Source organism: Homarus americanus, unplaced genomic scaffold (genome assembly GCF_018991925.1).
Source record: "Homarus americanus isolate GMGI-L3 unplaced genomic scaffold, GMGI_Hamer_2.0 scaffold59495, whole genome shotgun sequence".
Classification (NCBI taxonomy): domain Eukaryota; kingdom Metazoa; phylum Arthropoda; class Malacostraca; order Decapoda; family Nephropidae; genus Homarus; species Homarus americanus.
Window position 1 is genome coordinate 1,367,932 of NW_024732415.1, and position 18,386 is coordinate 1,386,317.

The 18,386-nt window shown below is 35.8% G+C and overlaps 2 protein-coding genes across 3 annotated transcripts; one reads left to right on the forward strand and one right to left on the reverse strand.

Annotated features, from left to right (window-relative positions):
• Positions 1-301: 301 nt before the first annotated feature.
• Positions 302-2,674, forward strand: LOC121868556 (28S ribosomal protein S17, mitochondrial-like). Its single transcript, XM_042369295.1, has 5 exons — positions 302-509; positions 786-862; positions 1,297-1,413; positions 1,803-1,923; positions 2,497-2,674. Exons 1-5 carry the CDS (start codon positions 393-395, stop codon positions 2,563-2,565), a joined length of 501 nt encoding a protein of 166 aa, XP_042225229.1. The 5' UTR covers positions 302-392; the 3' UTR covers positions 2,566-2,674.
• A 3,234-nt stretch (positions 2,675-5,908) lies between these two features.
• On the reverse strand, positions 5,909-18,356 carry LOC121868557 (protein disulfide-isomerase TMX3-like). 2 transcript variants are annotated; one of them, XM_042369297.1, is made up of 13 exons: positions 18,262-18,356; positions 17,130-17,218; positions 16,472-16,635; positions 16,035-16,218; positions 15,787-15,864; positions 15,450-15,516; positions 15,041-15,168; positions 14,661-14,731; positions 13,574-13,597; positions 11,807-11,860; positions 11,464-11,656; positions 11,052-11,241; positions 5,909-10,925 (listed from the first exon to the last, which is right to left on the reverse strand). In XM_042369297.1, the coding sequence occupies exons 1-13, from the start codon at positions 18,293-18,295 to the stop codon at positions 10,900-10,902; spliced, it is 1,302 nt and encodes a 433-aa protein (XP_042225231.1). In that variant the 5' UTR covers positions 18,296-18,356; the 3' UTR covers positions 5,909-10,899. The 2 variants fall into 2 exon arrangements, with proteins under 2 accessions (XP_042225231.1, XP_042225232.1); XM_042369298.1 differs by lacking the exon at positions 13,574-13,597.
• Between the last annotated feature and the right edge of the window lie 30 nt (positions 18,357-18,386).

The following is an 18,386-nucleotide window of genomic DNA, read 5'->3' on the forward strand; positions in this document are numbered from 1 at the left end:
TGTTAAGGTTTATGGTTACAGCAAACAGCACCAGCTAACATATTTTCATAGTGTTATAATTGTTATTTATTTGTGCTATATGTATGTCCATCTTATGAAGTATATAACAAAAATATATTTAAAGTTTAATTCAATTGTTATATTTCTAAATATTAATATATATATAAATCAATCTTAATGTTGTTGAGTTAACGTGAACACCGACTACCAGCGAACAGATTCTTTTATTATTTTACTTTTAAATTATCATACGTATATAAACTTATTATAATAAACTAAGACAATAATGATAAACTAATTATAATCAACTTCAACAATAATCAACTTCAACAACTTCAACTTGTGGTTCAACAATAACAACACCGTCTAGCAGTTGACCTGACCCCTCAGACATGGCTGGTTCATTAGGTCGTAACACTCTTCTTATAGGTCAATGTATCGCTCATAACACAAAAAATGCCGCCAAAGTTAGAGTAAAACGACTTAACTTGGATAATAACCTAAATATGGTGAGTATATTGCGTCCTTAGGTGACCACAGCTAGTTACGGTCATGACTTCATTATCTCAAAAATAATCCAAATCAGATGGGGGGAATTTATTACTTTGGTATTTTTTTTTACCATTAGCTAAACTGAGCCAATACCAAACTACCATGAAATATTCTTAGATAATATTGTCTTTTATTATTTAAGGTAATTTGGTTATGGTTACTGGGTTCTGTAAGCTCCTCTGTGGAGATGATGTATAATCCTCTTTTATTCTCTTTTATTTGTCAACTTTCAGTACTTCCCCACCCAGAAGAGCTACTTCATCCACGACCCTGAGGAACAGTGTAAGGTTGGAGATGTTGTATTGATCAAGTAAGTTACATTCAAGTTCAATTATTGTAGTAAAATGGATAACTTAAGATTAGTATAGATCAGAAATGTATTTTATGCTTGAGTGAATGATTGGTGGTTGTGTATTTAATTATGTTACATGAAGTTTAAGTAATCTTGTTTATTTCACCCTGAGATTGACCACCCTTAACCTAACCTAACCTAACCTAGGTAGCATTAGAGTGTTTAATCATCAGATGAAATATGCTAGGAAATTTAATCTTATCGTGATCCATTTACACTTAATTCTGGTCATTGTGAATTAAAATGGGTAAAAGTTTCGAAATAATGAAAATAAAATTGACAACTATACTGTACCTATATTATCTCTCAACATTTCCTATATTGTAAAGCATATATCAACTCCATAAAGCACTGGGATCTATATCTTCCCTCTAATGTTTTATATCGGTCAGGGAACTACCAGAGAAGATGACAAAGTTGATCTCCCACTCGCTGGTGAAAATGGTGTACAAGTTTGGTGACGTGACAGATCCCATCACAGGCAAGAAGGTGTACAATCATCACTATAGGTATGTTTATGTCTTCTTGATTGAAGTATTGCTTTTAACCCCTTCACTATAGGGCCGCCACATTTGATATTGTATAATTGGGTTGACTGATGATTTTATTCAGCTCGGAGATGATCACAGTTCACAAGGGGTTAAGTATATTTGAATCTTCAGTTTATGTGACTTTATTCAACATATATTTATTTTTCATGTGATGTAGCTGCTAAGGGAGATTAATTACATAGCTAACTTAATGATCTGTGTTAAGGAGGAACTGTACTGTATGTATGCAAATGAGTACAGTAATGCTTGTAATAAATATATGTCCACAAACATAGGAATTGATTGGTTGTATTCTATTGGTGTAATTATTTAGTGAGTGTGTTAATACTGTAAATCTTTTATCATAGGGACCAGTTGAAGGAATATAATGAGATGTTTGGGGTGGCTGAAGATGGCTCAGGTGGCTTTGATTACTCTCAGGCACCGGACAGAGGCTGGCAGGAAGGCAAGAAGGACTTCACTCATAAGGTATTGCAATTAAATCTTTTGTACAGTCACTCGAAAAACTAACTTTACTGGGAGGACGGGGGATTGATTAATTACAGAATGAACACTGTGACTCCTGTTGTCGCTGTAGGGTTGTCAAAATCCTTCGTCCGTTGTGTCATATTGTCTATAATTTTTTTAAAGATAGTTTTTTTTTTAACAGTGCATATACCTGTTTACTGTAACTAATTTTGTAAGGGTCTTATAATAATTGATAAAGATTTTAATGCAGTCGTTTTCCCACCCATTAGCTAGGGGTACACTCAAGGCTTTATTTGGGAAGACGCCATCTATAATGAGATCAATAAGCCCAGCTGTTTGGAAAATTTTTTAAATTCTATTCCTTATATTATACACTAACATATTTTACAGAACACTGCCTGATTTTATTGTGTAGAGACAGACGATACAATTTATTTTTCGGGGGGGATCAGGATTTAGCTGCCTGTGCTAGTATATAATATAGTACCATTAGTAAAGCATCCTTGTATATATTAACATTGCCGGTGTATTCAGTAACCTTACATTTATATATCTATCAATATCCACTTTCAGATTGGTTATAAGAAGTGGCATGAATTCGAGCCCGGTCACCCTCTACACGATGATCCCGTCGCTAGCTAAGTTTTCTTTGTGCGTATTTTTAAAACCATTTTTTGTACAGCATTTGTTTGGGGGCGTTGAATTAAATTGAATGTAGTATAAATTGTACAAATACACTTTCCAGACTTTATCATCATTGTTTGTTTATGGACGCACACTGTAGTGGTTTAAGTAGATTCTCTGACTAACATCAAGAACTTAAAGAACTAACAAACATAGTAGCAAGGTAAAGAAAAAAACCCGTCTAGGAGTAGTCATGATAATGGTATGAAAATGGACTAAGAGACTAAAAAAAGTTGGTGAAATGATGGGAAATGCAGTAATATATATCTCCATTAGCAGGAATCCCTCAAACCTGGAACTCTCCGATAACCAGAATTGAAATTTTCTCTGAAAATTTTCCCACTACCCAGAAAATTCTGGGGATGGGGGAGTTATTCCGGGTTTGAGAGATAAAAATCAGGCGCTTTTTCCGAAAATTCCAAGAAAATTTTCCGGTACCCAGAAAATTCCGGGGATGGGGTATTTTTTCCGGCCTTGAGAAAGTCGTCTCATTACCCAGAAATCTCTCTTTCCCGGAAGTGCTCTGCACCAATTGTTCCGGCTAACGGAGATATCACTAATATATTCTTTGTAAGGGAGAGATGGTTATGGTGTGTGAGGTTTGTTGAAAGAAAGTTAAACATGTACTGTAGTGTAATGTATAAGAAGTATGCATAAAGGTGTGCTTAGTCCTTATCTTTAATGTGGTTATGAAGCAACAAACTACAGGTGTACAAGTAAGTGAAAAATTCTACCAACAAATCTAAACCTTGTAGTAATTTTTGTAGTGGCCTAGAAATTGTGAGAATTGATATGATAGAAAAATATTTGTTTGTGAATAACTCTGTAAAACCATTTATGAATATAAATTTTTCATAGTTTAACATATTTCACCAGAAAAATATATATGAAACACACAAAAAATATACAGTATACCCTGTACTATAATATTGGTGAATTCATTGGTGATGTTACAAACTCACTAAACAACCAGGTGCCACTTACCTCCTGTGAGTTGTAGTGGGTGCTAAGGAAACCATAAGTAGGCAGCACTTGGTTAATATTGTAGCTAAATTTACCAACATTTTAAAATAACTTACACTGTGGGAAAATTAATTCAAATTTTCAGTTCTCCAATACTATAAACAGTACAGAGTATGAGGGCTTGAGCTGCCACCATTTATGAGGGCTGCTACTGCCACCATTCATGAGGGCCTGTGTGCCAGTAACAATTCCTGTTACTCTTATATATCACCATTGGTAGCGTGACGATAGGAGGCTCGTGGGTAGGTGTAATGATAGTATCAAGCAATAGGGAAGAAATAACGGTAAATACTGTAGGTAAATGATATACACAATTATACAAATACAAAGTTTATTTAAACATGAATATGAAATTAGAAGAAAGAATTGGTTTGTACTAACAGACGAAATCTATTACTAGGCCCTCAGGCTCAACATACTCACACCATTACTGGGTGGACATATTCAATACCCTTCCAACCCTACTGGGTGGACATACTCAATAGCACAACTAGGAGAGTCACTTAGCACCATACATATTAGAGCAACTGCCACTACAACACTCAGTCGTCAGGAGTGATACTCAAGCAACAGCCATGGGGTCCAGCCACCATGGAGTACTATCTGACGAACTCTGGAGATCCCAGTGGGTTAATTCCACCACACAAATATAGCCCTACTGAGGTAGACACTCATCCACCAATGATGGGGGCTGGTAGTGGTGTGTGGCTTGGTGGTCCGGGTCACCTCGTGGACCGAGCGTTAGGGCCAGACGAGCCAGCTATGGGGGCTATAGGTGGTCTGAAGTGTCTGACGGCCGGGTCTCACGAAGGTAACTGATCCTACTGGACCTCGGACATGTCCCCAGACATAGTGGATACAACATCCACCCTACAGACACGGCCTAGGCTGCGTTAGGGACCTGTATGGATGAAGGGACGGGCACTTACTAACCGGTGACAACAACAACACGTTTCAGGGGACGTTAAAGACGTAAATATGACTTTACTCAGAGCATATCAACTACGTTACTGTAACACTTGCACAATCAACTATTACTTGAGTCAAATCACTTAAAGAAGGGCAAATTACAACACAGCGTGGAATGGCATACCTGTATGGATGAAGGGACGGGCACTTACTAACGGTTAAAATGCCCGCGGCGCCCTCACTCAAACTAGGCCAGGGAGTCCAGCTACTCCTATTCCAATGAATTAATTTACGGTACCCTCTGACGTTGAAATTGAGACTATGAACTCCTTTTCATTCTCTACTATTATCTTCACTAACAATGCTCTGACTCAGCTATCGAAAGCAAAATTAAATTGATTACAAAGGAATGGATGGCAACAGGTCCCAGCATACAGCGTCTGCTCCCATAGACAAAGGCGGGGGAAACAGAGAAAACGGGGGACGTTTCCACTGGGGGACTCGGAAGGTTTTGTGGACGTTTGAGCGTAATATGAATCCTTAAGGTTTTCAGGTTAGCTCTTATCATGACCATTACAAGAGCAACTTTTGGAAATTAACCAGATGACACAACCAATATCTCATCCCAATTTTAGATCTCTAGGCTAATGTAGGTTAAATTTAATGTACTGTATATATTTTTGTGTGGGTGTGTATTGGTATGTGTGTGGGGAGGGTGTTTGTGTGTGTGTCTATAAGTACCATTGCTTTTGATGATTAAATGGCAGGTTTCCTGGTTAAGCAGAACTCAGATGCTTCACTCAAGGGTCCAGGTATACTTCCACTCTGTTACTGGTTAAGTCTTCTACTTAGTCCCAAGGTAGTACCTGACAGCGAGGGTTAAGAAGGGTTTGTTACTAGACAAGAGCTGACTGAAGACTAACTATCCTCCCGGCACACTTACCAGATGGGGCAGAATATTACTCAAACATACTGTACTCATTGTGGTGCAATGGCCCAGGTGTTTTCAGTGTACTTTAGGAAGTGTAAATAGTGGCATTTACCAAGAGATTAAGGGGCGACAACCCTGGCGGTTGCTTGAATGTTTATAAACACCTAAGGTGACAGGCTGGCAGGGAGCGCTAATAATAATGTTTGGAAACGCCTACGCTGGTCGTAAGGTGGTCGGAGTCACTATGATGGCATTCATCTCACGAAACATCAGTGACTCAATAAAACTGCTCGTTAAAGATGCCAGTAAAGGTTTGTTTAAGATGAGCAGTTCTAGATTAAGATAAGCACCTCAATTGCCAAAGCATGGCTTACATGCGCGTGAGTGCACGCGTCACTCTTAAAAGTTACAAAAGGGAATGAATGAATGATACCAACATTTTATATAGTTATCTTTATTTAAAGTTCATAGTCATGGAATCCAACCAAATTATTACACTTGACAATTTAATGCCGCATTAACCTTGACATAAAAATGACCTAAACGTCTGAAATATATGTTGAATGCATATGACTAGAGTGTACATACAGTTAAGTGTCCACACATGTTGTATTAACCTTTACAGAACTATAACAAGGTACAGTATTGGTCACACATATAGTAACGTTTTAGCACAGTGAAACCTCTATTTAACGGACAATACGGGGAGGAAATTCTGTTATATCGAGGTTCCGTTAGATGTGAACACCCGTCTAATGAACTAAATAGAGAGAGCAGTCCGTTATATGAAGGTTTCACTGTAATCACAAAACTGTATTATTACACGAATCAATATTACACAATAAAAACCTTTCATTCTAACTATACATACTATTTTAAAAGTACTAGTCAAGAAAATACATCGGTTACATGAGCTACAGAAATAATGATTATTTTTTAAACCATATAATACAGTAATAAACTTAAAATATATCTGTAAAATCATTAAGACTTTTGAAGCTGAAATTTATTGATAAAAAAATCCTCATCTTGACACCACAAACTATACCATATTAAAAAAGTAGGATTACCATTAAGTTTTATATCATAGTTGAAGACAGATAATTTCATAACCATAATGTTAACTAGTTATATAGAAATAGTTTATCTTGATTTATATAGATACAGACTGAATACAGTATATTTAATCCTTTGACTCCTGGAGGGTTAAATCATCATCTCATAGGTTTAAAACATCATCCTCAAAGGGTTAAGTTAACATTTCAGAGTAAAACCATCAAGAAAACAGTTATCTAAAAGTTAATGTGTATTTTTGTTCACTGAAAATATCTTCTCTAGACAAAGTAAATTTTCTTCCACACAAGAATTTTTTTGGGGGGATGGAACAACAATATAGTTTAGTTTGTTCATGGGTTACAAACATCAGAAAAATACAACACGTATATTTCCACCAGTCATGTTGGTACTTTTATTGCTGCTTAAACGGTTAAGTACAGTATACTGTTTGTTTTATGGCTTTCCAAACAATGTTCAGTATGTTAGGGTCAATGTGTCGAAATCGGGCAGTTTGCAGATTACCCATGAAAAATTCCGTTTTATGTTGTGTTGTATATAGGTTGGGTTAAGTTAGGTTAGTGTAGGGTTTAGATTAGATCAGGTTAGGTTTACAGTTATATTCAATGGAATATTTGTAGTTCTTGGCTAAATAACCTTACCTATAAACAACAGGAAATGGACATTGTTATGGGTATTTTACAGATTGCCTGATTTGACATACTGACTGAAACATACATATACATATAAAAAACTAATAGAGAGATTAATCCAAAATGAAGGGGTTACTGGTATGTTCATGGTCCATTAATAGTGAAGTACGGCTGATTGAACACAAGATGGTGATGAAAACTAGATCAGAGACTTCATATAAGGCAGATAGAACACCAATAATTTGAGGGGGAAGGAGAGGTAGAAAACTATAAGGAAACAAGGTGGAAGAGAATGGTCGATAAAGTGCAGATGAAAGACTTGAGTGGAATGAGTGAGTGTGGATATCCCGAAGAACTGAAGGGGAAGTAGTAGGGATTGAATGAAGATGAGACATGGAAGGAACTGCATTTAAGTGTCATGGTGATAGTGTAGATGAGTCAGTCAGCTTGAAACATTAATCATATACTCTACAGCAAGAGATGGTTTATAAAATATGAATAAATTAGCTAGTAATACTATATATACACTAGCTTCCTATATAATATTACAGTGAAACCTCTATTAAACAGACTATACAGGGAGAGGAAAGTTCATTATATCGAGGGTCCGTTAGATGCGAAACCCTCCATCACACGGTTTGTATGGCGAGGGAAGTGCGTTATATGGAGGTTTCACTGTACTGCCATCTTGCACACCTATCTATCTTTCCTATTGTGGTGTATTAAGTCCCCATTTACCTCCAAGGAAGAATATAAACTCAAGAGCCAAGATTTTATACAAAAATGGGTTTCAATCCTTCTTGTGGCTTCCTTCTCCTCCTCCTCTTGGTTCTCCTTAGCCCTCCCAACAAACTTGTCTTTAACTTACCATATATCACAACCAGGTTTTTATGTGTAGAAAACTATACTGTATACTCTTCCATTGATAATTGAAATATTTATTGTCTTTTATGAGTAATTATAGAAAAGATTAATCCCCTTTGTAATTGAAGCGATGTGATATTTTGACATTACTTGAATGTATATCACAACTTCGATATATATAGATGAACATTTTGATTCATTACCGTTATTCAATATTGTAAACAACTCTTTTCAATGTTTTAATGTCATTTTACGACACAACTTCAGACAAATCAAACACATAAAAATTCAAAATGGAATGTGGAAGTCAGCATGAGGAAGAGACTGACAGTATAGATACCCATAATTTCTCTGATAATCATTAGTAGGTGATTGAGAGAGAGAGCTTCTGGTTTCCTAATGACTAATATCAATGAATTTCTCCATCTCTCTTGTACTGAGGTCACAAGAGACTGGCAACTTCCACACTATTTTATGTACTTCTTCGTGCTGCTACCTCAAGATAATTAGTACGGTACAGTACAGAATTGAGGTCAAAGTTCAATACCTAATTCTACAAAAATATCATAAATACTACACTACTGTTTCTCCAAAATTATTTGTAAGTTTCTCTAAAATCTACCCACACATACATAACATCCATGTATCCACACACATGGATGCATATAATATATAACCATACACAAGTAAAAGTATAGGTGAATCATACGTACATTTACACGACTTGCTCTCGGTTCTTTCTCTGCCCACAATTAACTTCACCTACTTTATTTAAAACAAACTTAATTACATTTTAATATGACCTCGTTATCCCTATAAATACCACAGGTCATAAAACTAACACACAGTATCCCACAAGCAAGATAGAAATTAATGTAAAACTCCAAAATTTGTAAATTACTGAAAAATTCATAAAACTGGTTATACTGTATTTTGATTTATTATATGAGAAAAGTAGTCAACAACAAACAAAGTATTTAGAGAAAGTTACTAAATGCAATCAGGTTAACTGGGTGTAGTTTACTGAATTGCCATACTTTAATGAAGGGCAGAATACACACACATACAGTAAATGAATAAAATACAAACACACTGTATGTATTTACAAGTAAGTGACCAGCCGCACATTATAGAGAGATACAGCCTATGTTAACAAAAGGTTTGTATACAGAATAACCTCCATTTCAGCTCAACAACACAAGTCACCTCTAAAAACCCACAAACTTTTTTTTTCCTCCATATATGGGTAATAATAGTCCTCACACTTATATCCTACACAAATGGTTAAAGATCCAATAGTGGTAGATGCTGGACTATATCTGTAATCCAAGAGGAATATCTCACGATTTACTCTACCTTCCACACTCGCCTTAACCAGATGAAATACACATCTCTCTAACATGGGTTCAACAATACAGTATATTATTCAACATATATATAATTTCAGAAAGTGGTTTAATCCTGCATTGATAATACTTAACAATACACTAAGTACATCAAAATATAATATGCTTATATCATTACTATTGTCACCACAAGATTATTAAGGGGAAATTATCACCTTAAGAATATTACTGTGTATTTAAAAAGTAGCATTAAGTAATATTTGGCAGCTTCAGTATATACTTATAGTGCTGTGGAACCTTCATTACCATCATTACTTGAAACATTATTACACGTATATTACTTTTGGTTAAATGTGTGGGTTTACTGTCAACAGGTAATTAAATACAGGTATGAGTAATTAATATTCACTAAAATATCTTACATTCAAAACTAATGGTTAATGTACTCCTCGGGGCCTTAACCATACCAAAACAAAAGGTAATCAGACAAAGCACATCCCCAATAGATCACCTAAAGAATCTCTCCACCTCGGCATTTTTCACCTAAAGATTCGTAACCACCGTGGCACTATTTGGGGGGTGAGGTTAGGTTAATATACGATAAGTTATGTTAGGTTAGGGTGGTTAATCTTAAGGTGAAATAAGTCGAGGTTGAAGATTCTTTAAGTGATCCTCCCCAGCACCAGCGACACACTCACCATTCATACATAACGGGATACCTGATCAGAATACAATCCTCTGTTTGTCAAAGAAAATGTATTCCTTTTTTCTCATTATACTCTAATTATTCTTAAAAATAAAACAAACATATATTGAATGGACCCCTTCTGTCAATATGAATTTGTTCTTGTCCTTGGGAACATCTAAGAGAAGGGGAGAGAGGGAGGAAAGAGAGAAATGTGACTGAAAATCATCCCAAGAAATTAACAGTTGGATAGTGCGACCCCATCTTGAAATTGGGGTTAAATAATGAATAAAAAGCTGTCTATGATACTGAACGTTCATTATTCAATACATAACAGCTGTAATACATTGAACCATGGAATATTTAAAGGTCCCACAGTTTAGCTTGAACTTTTATACATGACTTTAGCACTCGTAATTCATACACAGTATTAAATAAGTAGTAACTAATTCTCTAAGACTACCATCAAGCTTTCAGTAACAGTAAAGTAAACCAATATGTCACTTATACAGGATATTTGGTCAAGGTGTGTGGATTAGACCAGCAGTAAAATCAATTATGGCATAAACAATTACATGACAGGTTCCATAATTAGACTGAAATTCTATAATCATACAAGTAATTCTTATACAGTTTCTCTTCAACGTTTTACTCGAAGTGAATTACGTTGCCACTTCCCCCGAAACAACAACTAATATTGGTTATTTTATGATAGTTCAACGTGAGTAACATTAAGAGCTGCAGTACCTAACCTTGCAACACAGCCAAGTAGTCCATATACTGGTACTCAATGTAACAAGTAATTTGATTATATCTTCTCATCTTCCATCATTCTTTCTTTTCATGATGGTCCTCTGAAATAAAATTAGAAATAAGAATAATTTGATTGAAAAACTTTAAGAAAAATATTAAGTTTATAATCCATGAATTGTCTTGGTTACATCAGGAAAACATTCAAGCTTCAATGCCATTCAACTCACCTTCCTCCTCATCAGCATCCAGGATATCCGAGCACCATATGGAATAACAGATTAGTGACAGGAAGCCCATTGGCAGACCAAAGAGAACCGAAGTTAACACCGGATTGCCTTGCCACATCTCTTCCAGGGACGTCTTGGCATTGTAATAGGTTCGGTAGACTCTTATAGGCCATGAGTCACCGCCGTACGACTGAAAATATGGGGAATATTCACGCAAGTTACTTTCTGTAAGGTTCGTGCATTCATCTATGACCCAACTAAATTTGAAACACTTATACTGTATTGAAAAATGTTGGCGGTAAATTTTTTAAGTTTAATGATGCAATTTGTGTCGCCAATGCAAGTAGTGCTACCCAATGATTTGACGCGATTTGCACCCTTTACAAAGAATGCACGCCATACTTGAACTTACCGGTGCAGTTTCCGCTATGATGGAGTCTAGGAACATCTCAACAGCTGCTGGAGTGAGGTGCTGTGCTGGGTCCTCGGGGAGATGGTGCTGCATGGTGGTCGAGTTCACCACCAGCAAGGAAGGGAGTGGAAGGCGCTCCATGGCAATGCTGTTCGCTAAATCAGGTGTTCCAGTCCAGCCGAATTGGAAATGCCTGTCCAAATTATATCATTATCGAGCCAGAATCTTTGATAAACATAATAATTATCTTCTTTCTACTTTAGTTACTATGGAATCAAAATACCCATGGAGAGAAAGACAAAGTACCCTAGTGTAAATAAAAACAATCGCAACCCGAACTTACTTGTGATATTTGTCCCGGCTGTTGCGAATAACCGACTCGACCATATCTTTAAACCTGTTGATAAGAGAGACACAATAACATTACAGCCAATGTCAAAAAATACCTGAGCCATATACAAGTTAATATTAGTTATCTCAATATTATCCAGACTAAGCAAAAGCTGTCCCAAAGTTTATATTTTACATTTTATATTCATTCTTTTATAAATTAGAGCTCCTCCATAAGTGAACAGGTTATTACAATTTATACAGTATTTTAAGGGATATTATATAATAAAGATTTGCAAAAGAGGAAATTGAGAGATGAAAGGTATATATTAATTACAGACTAAATAAACAGGTATTATTGTACTATATATTCTCACCTACATTAAAAGTTGCTCCATCTGCCAACACTTTGATTTATTAGAGGGAAGGTTTAAACTAAAGCTGTGTTTAAACTATCTACTGTAAATGTGTTGTATTTACTATTCTTTACTGAAGGGGATAGGATAGTGTGTGTTGCTATGCCTATGGCTCAACATATTTACAGAAACAGTTGCCAACATGGAGTACAAAACACCAAGTGCATTCTACTCCAGGATAACAATAAATATGTTTTTTAAACAATAAATATACCCACCAAACTATAGAATTTAGATAATTTATACACCAAATATTAGAACACTCAATTATGATGGTAAGATTGACATTATAGTTTTAAGAGTGAAGTCAGTAATGTATTTATAAAGAAAATACTGAAAACATTAGGCAACATTAAAGGTGGTTGTATGGTAGCAAAGTTAACACAGGGTCAGAGAGACAGCTTCATTCCCAGTGACTACCAAAACAATGAGCACAGTCATAAGTTATCATTTCCAGTATCCACATGTTTGCTCCCCTTCTATGTCTGTCTGGTGTTTATTAAGGGGAACAGGAACCTCAAAGTAAGGGTGAAGGAGGAGGAGACGAGTGATGCTAGAGAGGTGAAAAATAAAAACATCAGGAAAGGATTAAGATAGCATGTATAAATACCAACACATACTTGTTCATATGTATAAATAGCATATACAGTATACATAATGGATATTTAGCTTCCAGTACAGTAACACACACCCCCAGTACAGTGGAAACATTGGCTGTAGTATTTTGTGAAAGGATATAAATGACTGGAGTTGACTGCATTTGTCAAACTTCTGGATGGAGAGGAAAGTATGCATGAAATAGATGATTTAATTCTAACTAATGTATAGATTTTGAAACATTTACAAATTTGACTATACCATTATCCTTTTCAATACTAAAATATGAAAAAGGTGTTGGAAGTAGGTGTTGGTAATACTAAATAAGACCGGGAAAGTAAGGGCCATTAGGACTAGAGGAATGAAAACAAAAATCAGGCCAAGAAAATCAATGACTTCAAAACACTGCCTATTATTGCCTGAAGTTCTCCACATTTAACACTGTAGTAGATTACCATAAAATCATACAAATATCAAGAGAGTTTAAACATATGATTACAAGCATTTAAATTCCCATTCCTGGACAATTGACAGTACAGGAGTATTGGTGTGTGTGTGTACGTAACATACATATAACAGATTACACGAGGATATCCGAAGTATTCGAAAAAAACTAAATTTATTTCTTCTCAACCGTAAAATGAATACTTAATATTGATATCATTCTTTAAGTGGCATACAGGAAGGACGAGGCAAATATCTACATTCTAATTAGGAGCAGATAATCCAGAAACTACCTCAAATATTGTGCATTGGTTTCCACTTACTTGTACCCATCAACATAGTCTTCTCTGAAATTGGGAAAGACATTAGTAGTTTATGAATTAGTACTGTAACTCTCATCTAATACAATCATGTAGCTACAGAAACTACAGCATAAGCCTATTTTTTGCCAAGTGGTTTAGACCCCCTGCAGAAAACACAAGAGAGAATAATCACACACACATTTTCCTAAACAATGTTCTTAGTACTATTATTTTTTTTAACTTTATGTTTAACTTCTATATATATTTTGGTTATTTACCTATACATACAGTCATCCCCGATATTCTGAAGGGTTAGGTTCCGTAAAATCTTGCCGTAAGTCGAAGTTCTGTATATTAAACCTAATTTCCCCATATGCCTGTACTGTATTCCTATTATATAGGTGAAGACAGGTTCCTACACATCTAAATCTTGACTCTACAATGTAACACATACACATAACACAACAATAAGCTTTATTAATACTATCCTGAACATAAATATACAATAATTAAGCCAGTGGAAGAGAGAGATGTGAGTGTGTCCGTGAGTCATAATACTGTAAATATCCCCAAAACATATCACCAGTCAGCTGTGAGATGGCTTTGGACATTGCCATTGTATAATATATAACTATAAAATAAGAAAAATGAAGAGCATGGGTGTGTATGTGTGGAGGCAGTGGGTTGTAACTAATGTTGCTAGCCCAGCTGTGCTCCCTCCCCTGGGGCCGACATCACTGCACACACACACACACACACCACAGGACAGCAGCCACACACGTTCGAGTCAGCTTGATGGCTGGCTGAACTATTTTTTGTACATAAAACGTGTGTTATTGTCTTTTATGATGTGTTATGTATCATGTTTGTTTATTTTAGCAGTTTTTGTTAATTGTTGGAGGGAGGAAGATTGTAACTACTGTAGGTATATTATTTTCTAAAGTATATTCAAACTTTTGACCATAATTTCCATTATAGTGAGTTTTGCTTTCTATTTCTCGAATTTTAATCCTAAACTAACCATTTCCATTATAGTGAATTGGGGGATGACTGTATTATAGTTATTATATCAATTCTGTTCACTGCACGAAAGACTTCAAAAACTTACGCATCTTCGTCCGTCGTGATCCGGCCAATCTTACTCTCCTTCACTACCGTTATGGCCAGGAACTTATTGATCTGTAATAAACAATAATTCTGTATAAGCTGTGTCTTACTCCCACATACAGCAGAGTCAATAACGATATGCCAAAGAACATTACACTTAGCAGGTTTTCTAAGTACAGCGGCCGCCATTTCCGTATATTACCGGGCATATTAGTAAAAAAAATTAACATCTACCTTAGAGAAATAATAAAATATAAAATAGTGTGTTTTCAAGTTATATTAGTAAAAAAATAAATAATATCTCCCTTAGCAAGTTATGTATGTAATCAAATATATAATGTGTTTTCTTTTTCATTTATTATAGAAAAAAATTAACCTCACCTTCCATAACTGATGCACATTCCCGTGAGTCACTTTAACGAAGGTTGTGAAGCGCTCGTGGTTGATCCAGTCCGTCAAGGAGGTGTTGAGTAGGTTGCTGTCCTCTGCCATATCTATTTCATCTGGTACTAAAGAAAGACATAGTGTTGTGTAGTATAGTATTTCAAGCATAAATTATGTGTAATAATGGCAGTGTTCATTAATTCAACAGTGTCAATATTCACATCACCAGCTAACTTTCACTGATGATTACTGCAAGCCCTGCAGCTAACTTCCGCCGATGATAGCTGCCATTTAAGAGCTAAAAGACCTAACGAAAAGAATGACAATTTGATGGCATTGAAGAAGTTTTAAAGTTGTTAATAATAATAATACATAATCTTTAACACAACTCGGAAGTTTACGTTACCTGGGTAGAAGAATTGCATCTCGTCCTTGAACACCATCACCGCTGGGTTATACTCCAACTTAACGTGCTGGGGAAAACATTATTGTCTCTATAAATGGTTCGGGTTCATGCGTCTGAATCTCGGGGGTTCGTGGTTCAGGGAGAGAGGCGAATGGTCTTCAGTAATTGAGTGTGTTGTTATTTCATTTATGTACCAGAAAAAGATTGGGAAAAGTTTTACCTCTGAAGTATATATTGAAAGCTTAACTCCATAAATTCTATCTCTGAAGTATATATTGAAAGCTTAACTCCATAAATTCTATCTCTGAAGTATATACAGTATAAACCTAAAGCTTACCTCCTCCATACAAGTGGCGTCAATGTGATAGAAGTAATAAAATGGTCTGTATTCATTAGCCAGCGCTCTGTAGGATTCCTGTGGGAGAGCCGTTTATCAGTGGTAGCTAACAAGTAGAGAAATGAATACAGAAGTTTATGAAGTTTAAACATTTGAGAGAGAGGGAGAAAGAGAGAGACATGAAGTAACATTTGACCCTTGCTTCATCAGACAACAAAGACCAGATCACTATGTTTGGATTTTCTTACCCATAAATCTCCTTCTTGATTTCCAACATATATGAAGAAAAGGTCTCCTCTATCTACTGTTTCCTTGAGGTGACGCGAGGACTGTATGTGTTGGATAGGGGGCGCCGACATCCTTAAGGCAAATCCTATAATTTCCTCCTTGACACGATCACCCTTGTAAACATGGCGGATGTGCCCTTTTACGCTGAAATTTTAAATATACGTAATACATTTTTTTTTTTCAGATTTGAGAAATAATTTTAGTTACAAATTTTTATGAAGTATATTGATATATTAATGCAAAGGTAAAAATGGAATACAACGATCGTAAAACTTCAACTGATGATGGCTGCCGTCCCTACAGCTAACCTCCAATGACCAGAAAAAAACCCAGTCATTTAAATATTCTATCCTCCACTTTTAACTCCAAAGAAAACTCCACAACCATTCACACTCACTACATTATTGTGGGAAATCCCTTGATGACAAACTCCGTCGCCACGGCAGTAAAGCGGGTACAATCCACACGTCCCACTCGGATATCGGTGCCGTATAACGCATGGGCCACGTGGTTCCATACTGGGTCGAGCTTCTTGCAGTGGCCACACCAGGGAGCATAGAACTGAGGCGGTCAAAAGATGGTCATCAGACATACTGTATAGGGTGGGTGAGATATAACTCAAACATCATACATAGCAGTCTCAGTATGGTATAAGCTATGTATATATCTCCACTATATGTATATTTTTTTACATGTGTTCATGTAGTATGTATTTTATATGTATGATGTATGTGTAGTTTGTATAATGTAATATGTATGTGTAGTTTGTATAATGTAATATGTATGTACGATGAGTTTTGTGTCTATTATATATATTGTGCAGTATGTATATAAAATGAGTCGTTCATCATTCGCCCACCTTGTATAATGTGTAACACTAGTGTACTACCATGCAACAATACAGTACTACAATGTTATCAGCACTTCCCCCAAAAAACATTACAGAATAATTACTAAAATTAATATATTCTTAAATAAAAAAAGGTTACGATTTAATATGATTGAAAGGATGACTCAAATGCCATTATCTGTACAACATCAGTAAATTGCATCACCATTATCAGCCATGTTGACTCTCCTCGAAGCTCCAGGAATCTATCACTCAGTTCCAGTACTTTAGAAGCAGCCTTCACATTGGCCAGAACTGGAAAAAATAAAATAAAAAATTCTGTTATATAATTCAAATCATTTCAAGTCACCAATTAATAGTGTACCAATAGAATATAGAATAATCAGTGTTTGTAAACGTCTATTGGTTCTTCACCCTCCAGGCCCTATTGTGGGTCGTTTGACCTGTGCCCGGGTGGGCTAATTCCTGTGTAAAAAAAAAAAAAAAAATTCACTATCGTTCTCTAATTTTTCAGTAAAGTCAGTCAAAATTTGTATTCTACATTCTATTTATTTTATTGTGTTTTGTTAATTAGTTCTATCGTATCTCCATGTTTGTAAATATATTGAGGTGAATTGTGGAATGGTCGAAATAATGTGAATATTTCGAAACTTAATACAACAATTTCAGTATTTTTGTCAAGACCTAAGCTCCTCTGTTGAATTATCTGGGTTTAAAGCTTATAAAACATGAATCTGTATGGCTGTGGCTTCAAAAATGTATGAAATGTATTAAAACAACCACTGAAGCATGATTTTAATTGAAATGAACCACCGGGTAGTGCTAAACTTGAGTACTGTAACAATCAGTGGTTCATTAAAGCACAAATCATACTTCAGTAATGTTTTTTTGGTTAATTTATCAAAGCACAGGAGGTATGGCGGCTAGTCCTTACTTCCTAAATGATTAATTCCGAGTATTTTTTTTTCCTTGGTCCATATTTCATACATTAAAGATTGAAACAGTAAATCGGAGAGAAATACCGAAAGAAACCTCATATACCCACGAGTCTTAAACCACACCTGGACTCTCCCTACACTACCTACACCTGACACACACACCTGGTACAATTAACAAACATTAAAGTAAATGATATATATCGTAAATTACAGGTTAAGAAAAAAACTAGAGAAAACTAGAGTGTTCTATATGGGGGTTAACACAGGGTCGATAACGCCACGTAGATATCCACGTCATCAGCACATCATCTCGTCCATTATCTTCACTACATACTCCTCGAGATAGACGACCTGATACTCGTAAATAAATCTCAAGGTTCAGATAGGTTTATATTTTACCTGACAGGAGGACGAAGATGCGGAAGACCTCCATATTGTTGTCTTCTGCTAGCGCCTCCCTGATTGGCTGGCACCGTGCGAGTCGTTCACGTCTGAAACAGCTACTGAATCCTCTGAACCCTTGT

What these genes read in the sequence shown, in the direction of transcription:
- LOC121868556 (XM_042369295.1), top strand. Translation starts at nt 393, where the DNA reads ATGGCTGGTTCATTAGGTCGTAACACTCTTCTTATAGGTCAATGTATC. An exon ending in GTGTACAATCATCACTATAG is followed by an intron (nt 1,414 to 1,802) that starts GTATGTTTATGT and finishes CTTTTATCATAG; the next exon opens with GGACCAGTTGAAGGAATATA. An exon ending in AGAAGGACTTCACTCATAAG is followed by an intron (nt 1,924 to 2,496) that starts GTATTGCAATTA and finishes ATCCACTTTCAG; the next exon opens with ATTGGTTATAAGAAGTGGCA.
- LOC121868557 (XM_042369297.1), bottom strand. Translation starts at nt 18,295, where the DNA reads ATGGAGGTCTTCCGCATCTTCGTCCTCCTGTCAG. An exon ending in AGTCAACATGGCTGATAATG is followed by an intron (nt 16,636 to 17,129) that starts GTGATGCAATTT and finishes TGACCGCCTCAG; the next exon opens with TTCTATGCTCCCTGGTGTGG. An exon ending in ATGTGCATCAGTTATGGAAG is followed by an intron (nt 14,732 to 15,040) that starts GTGAGGTTAATT and finishes TGTTTATTACAG; the next exon opens with ATCAATAAGTTCCTGGCCAT.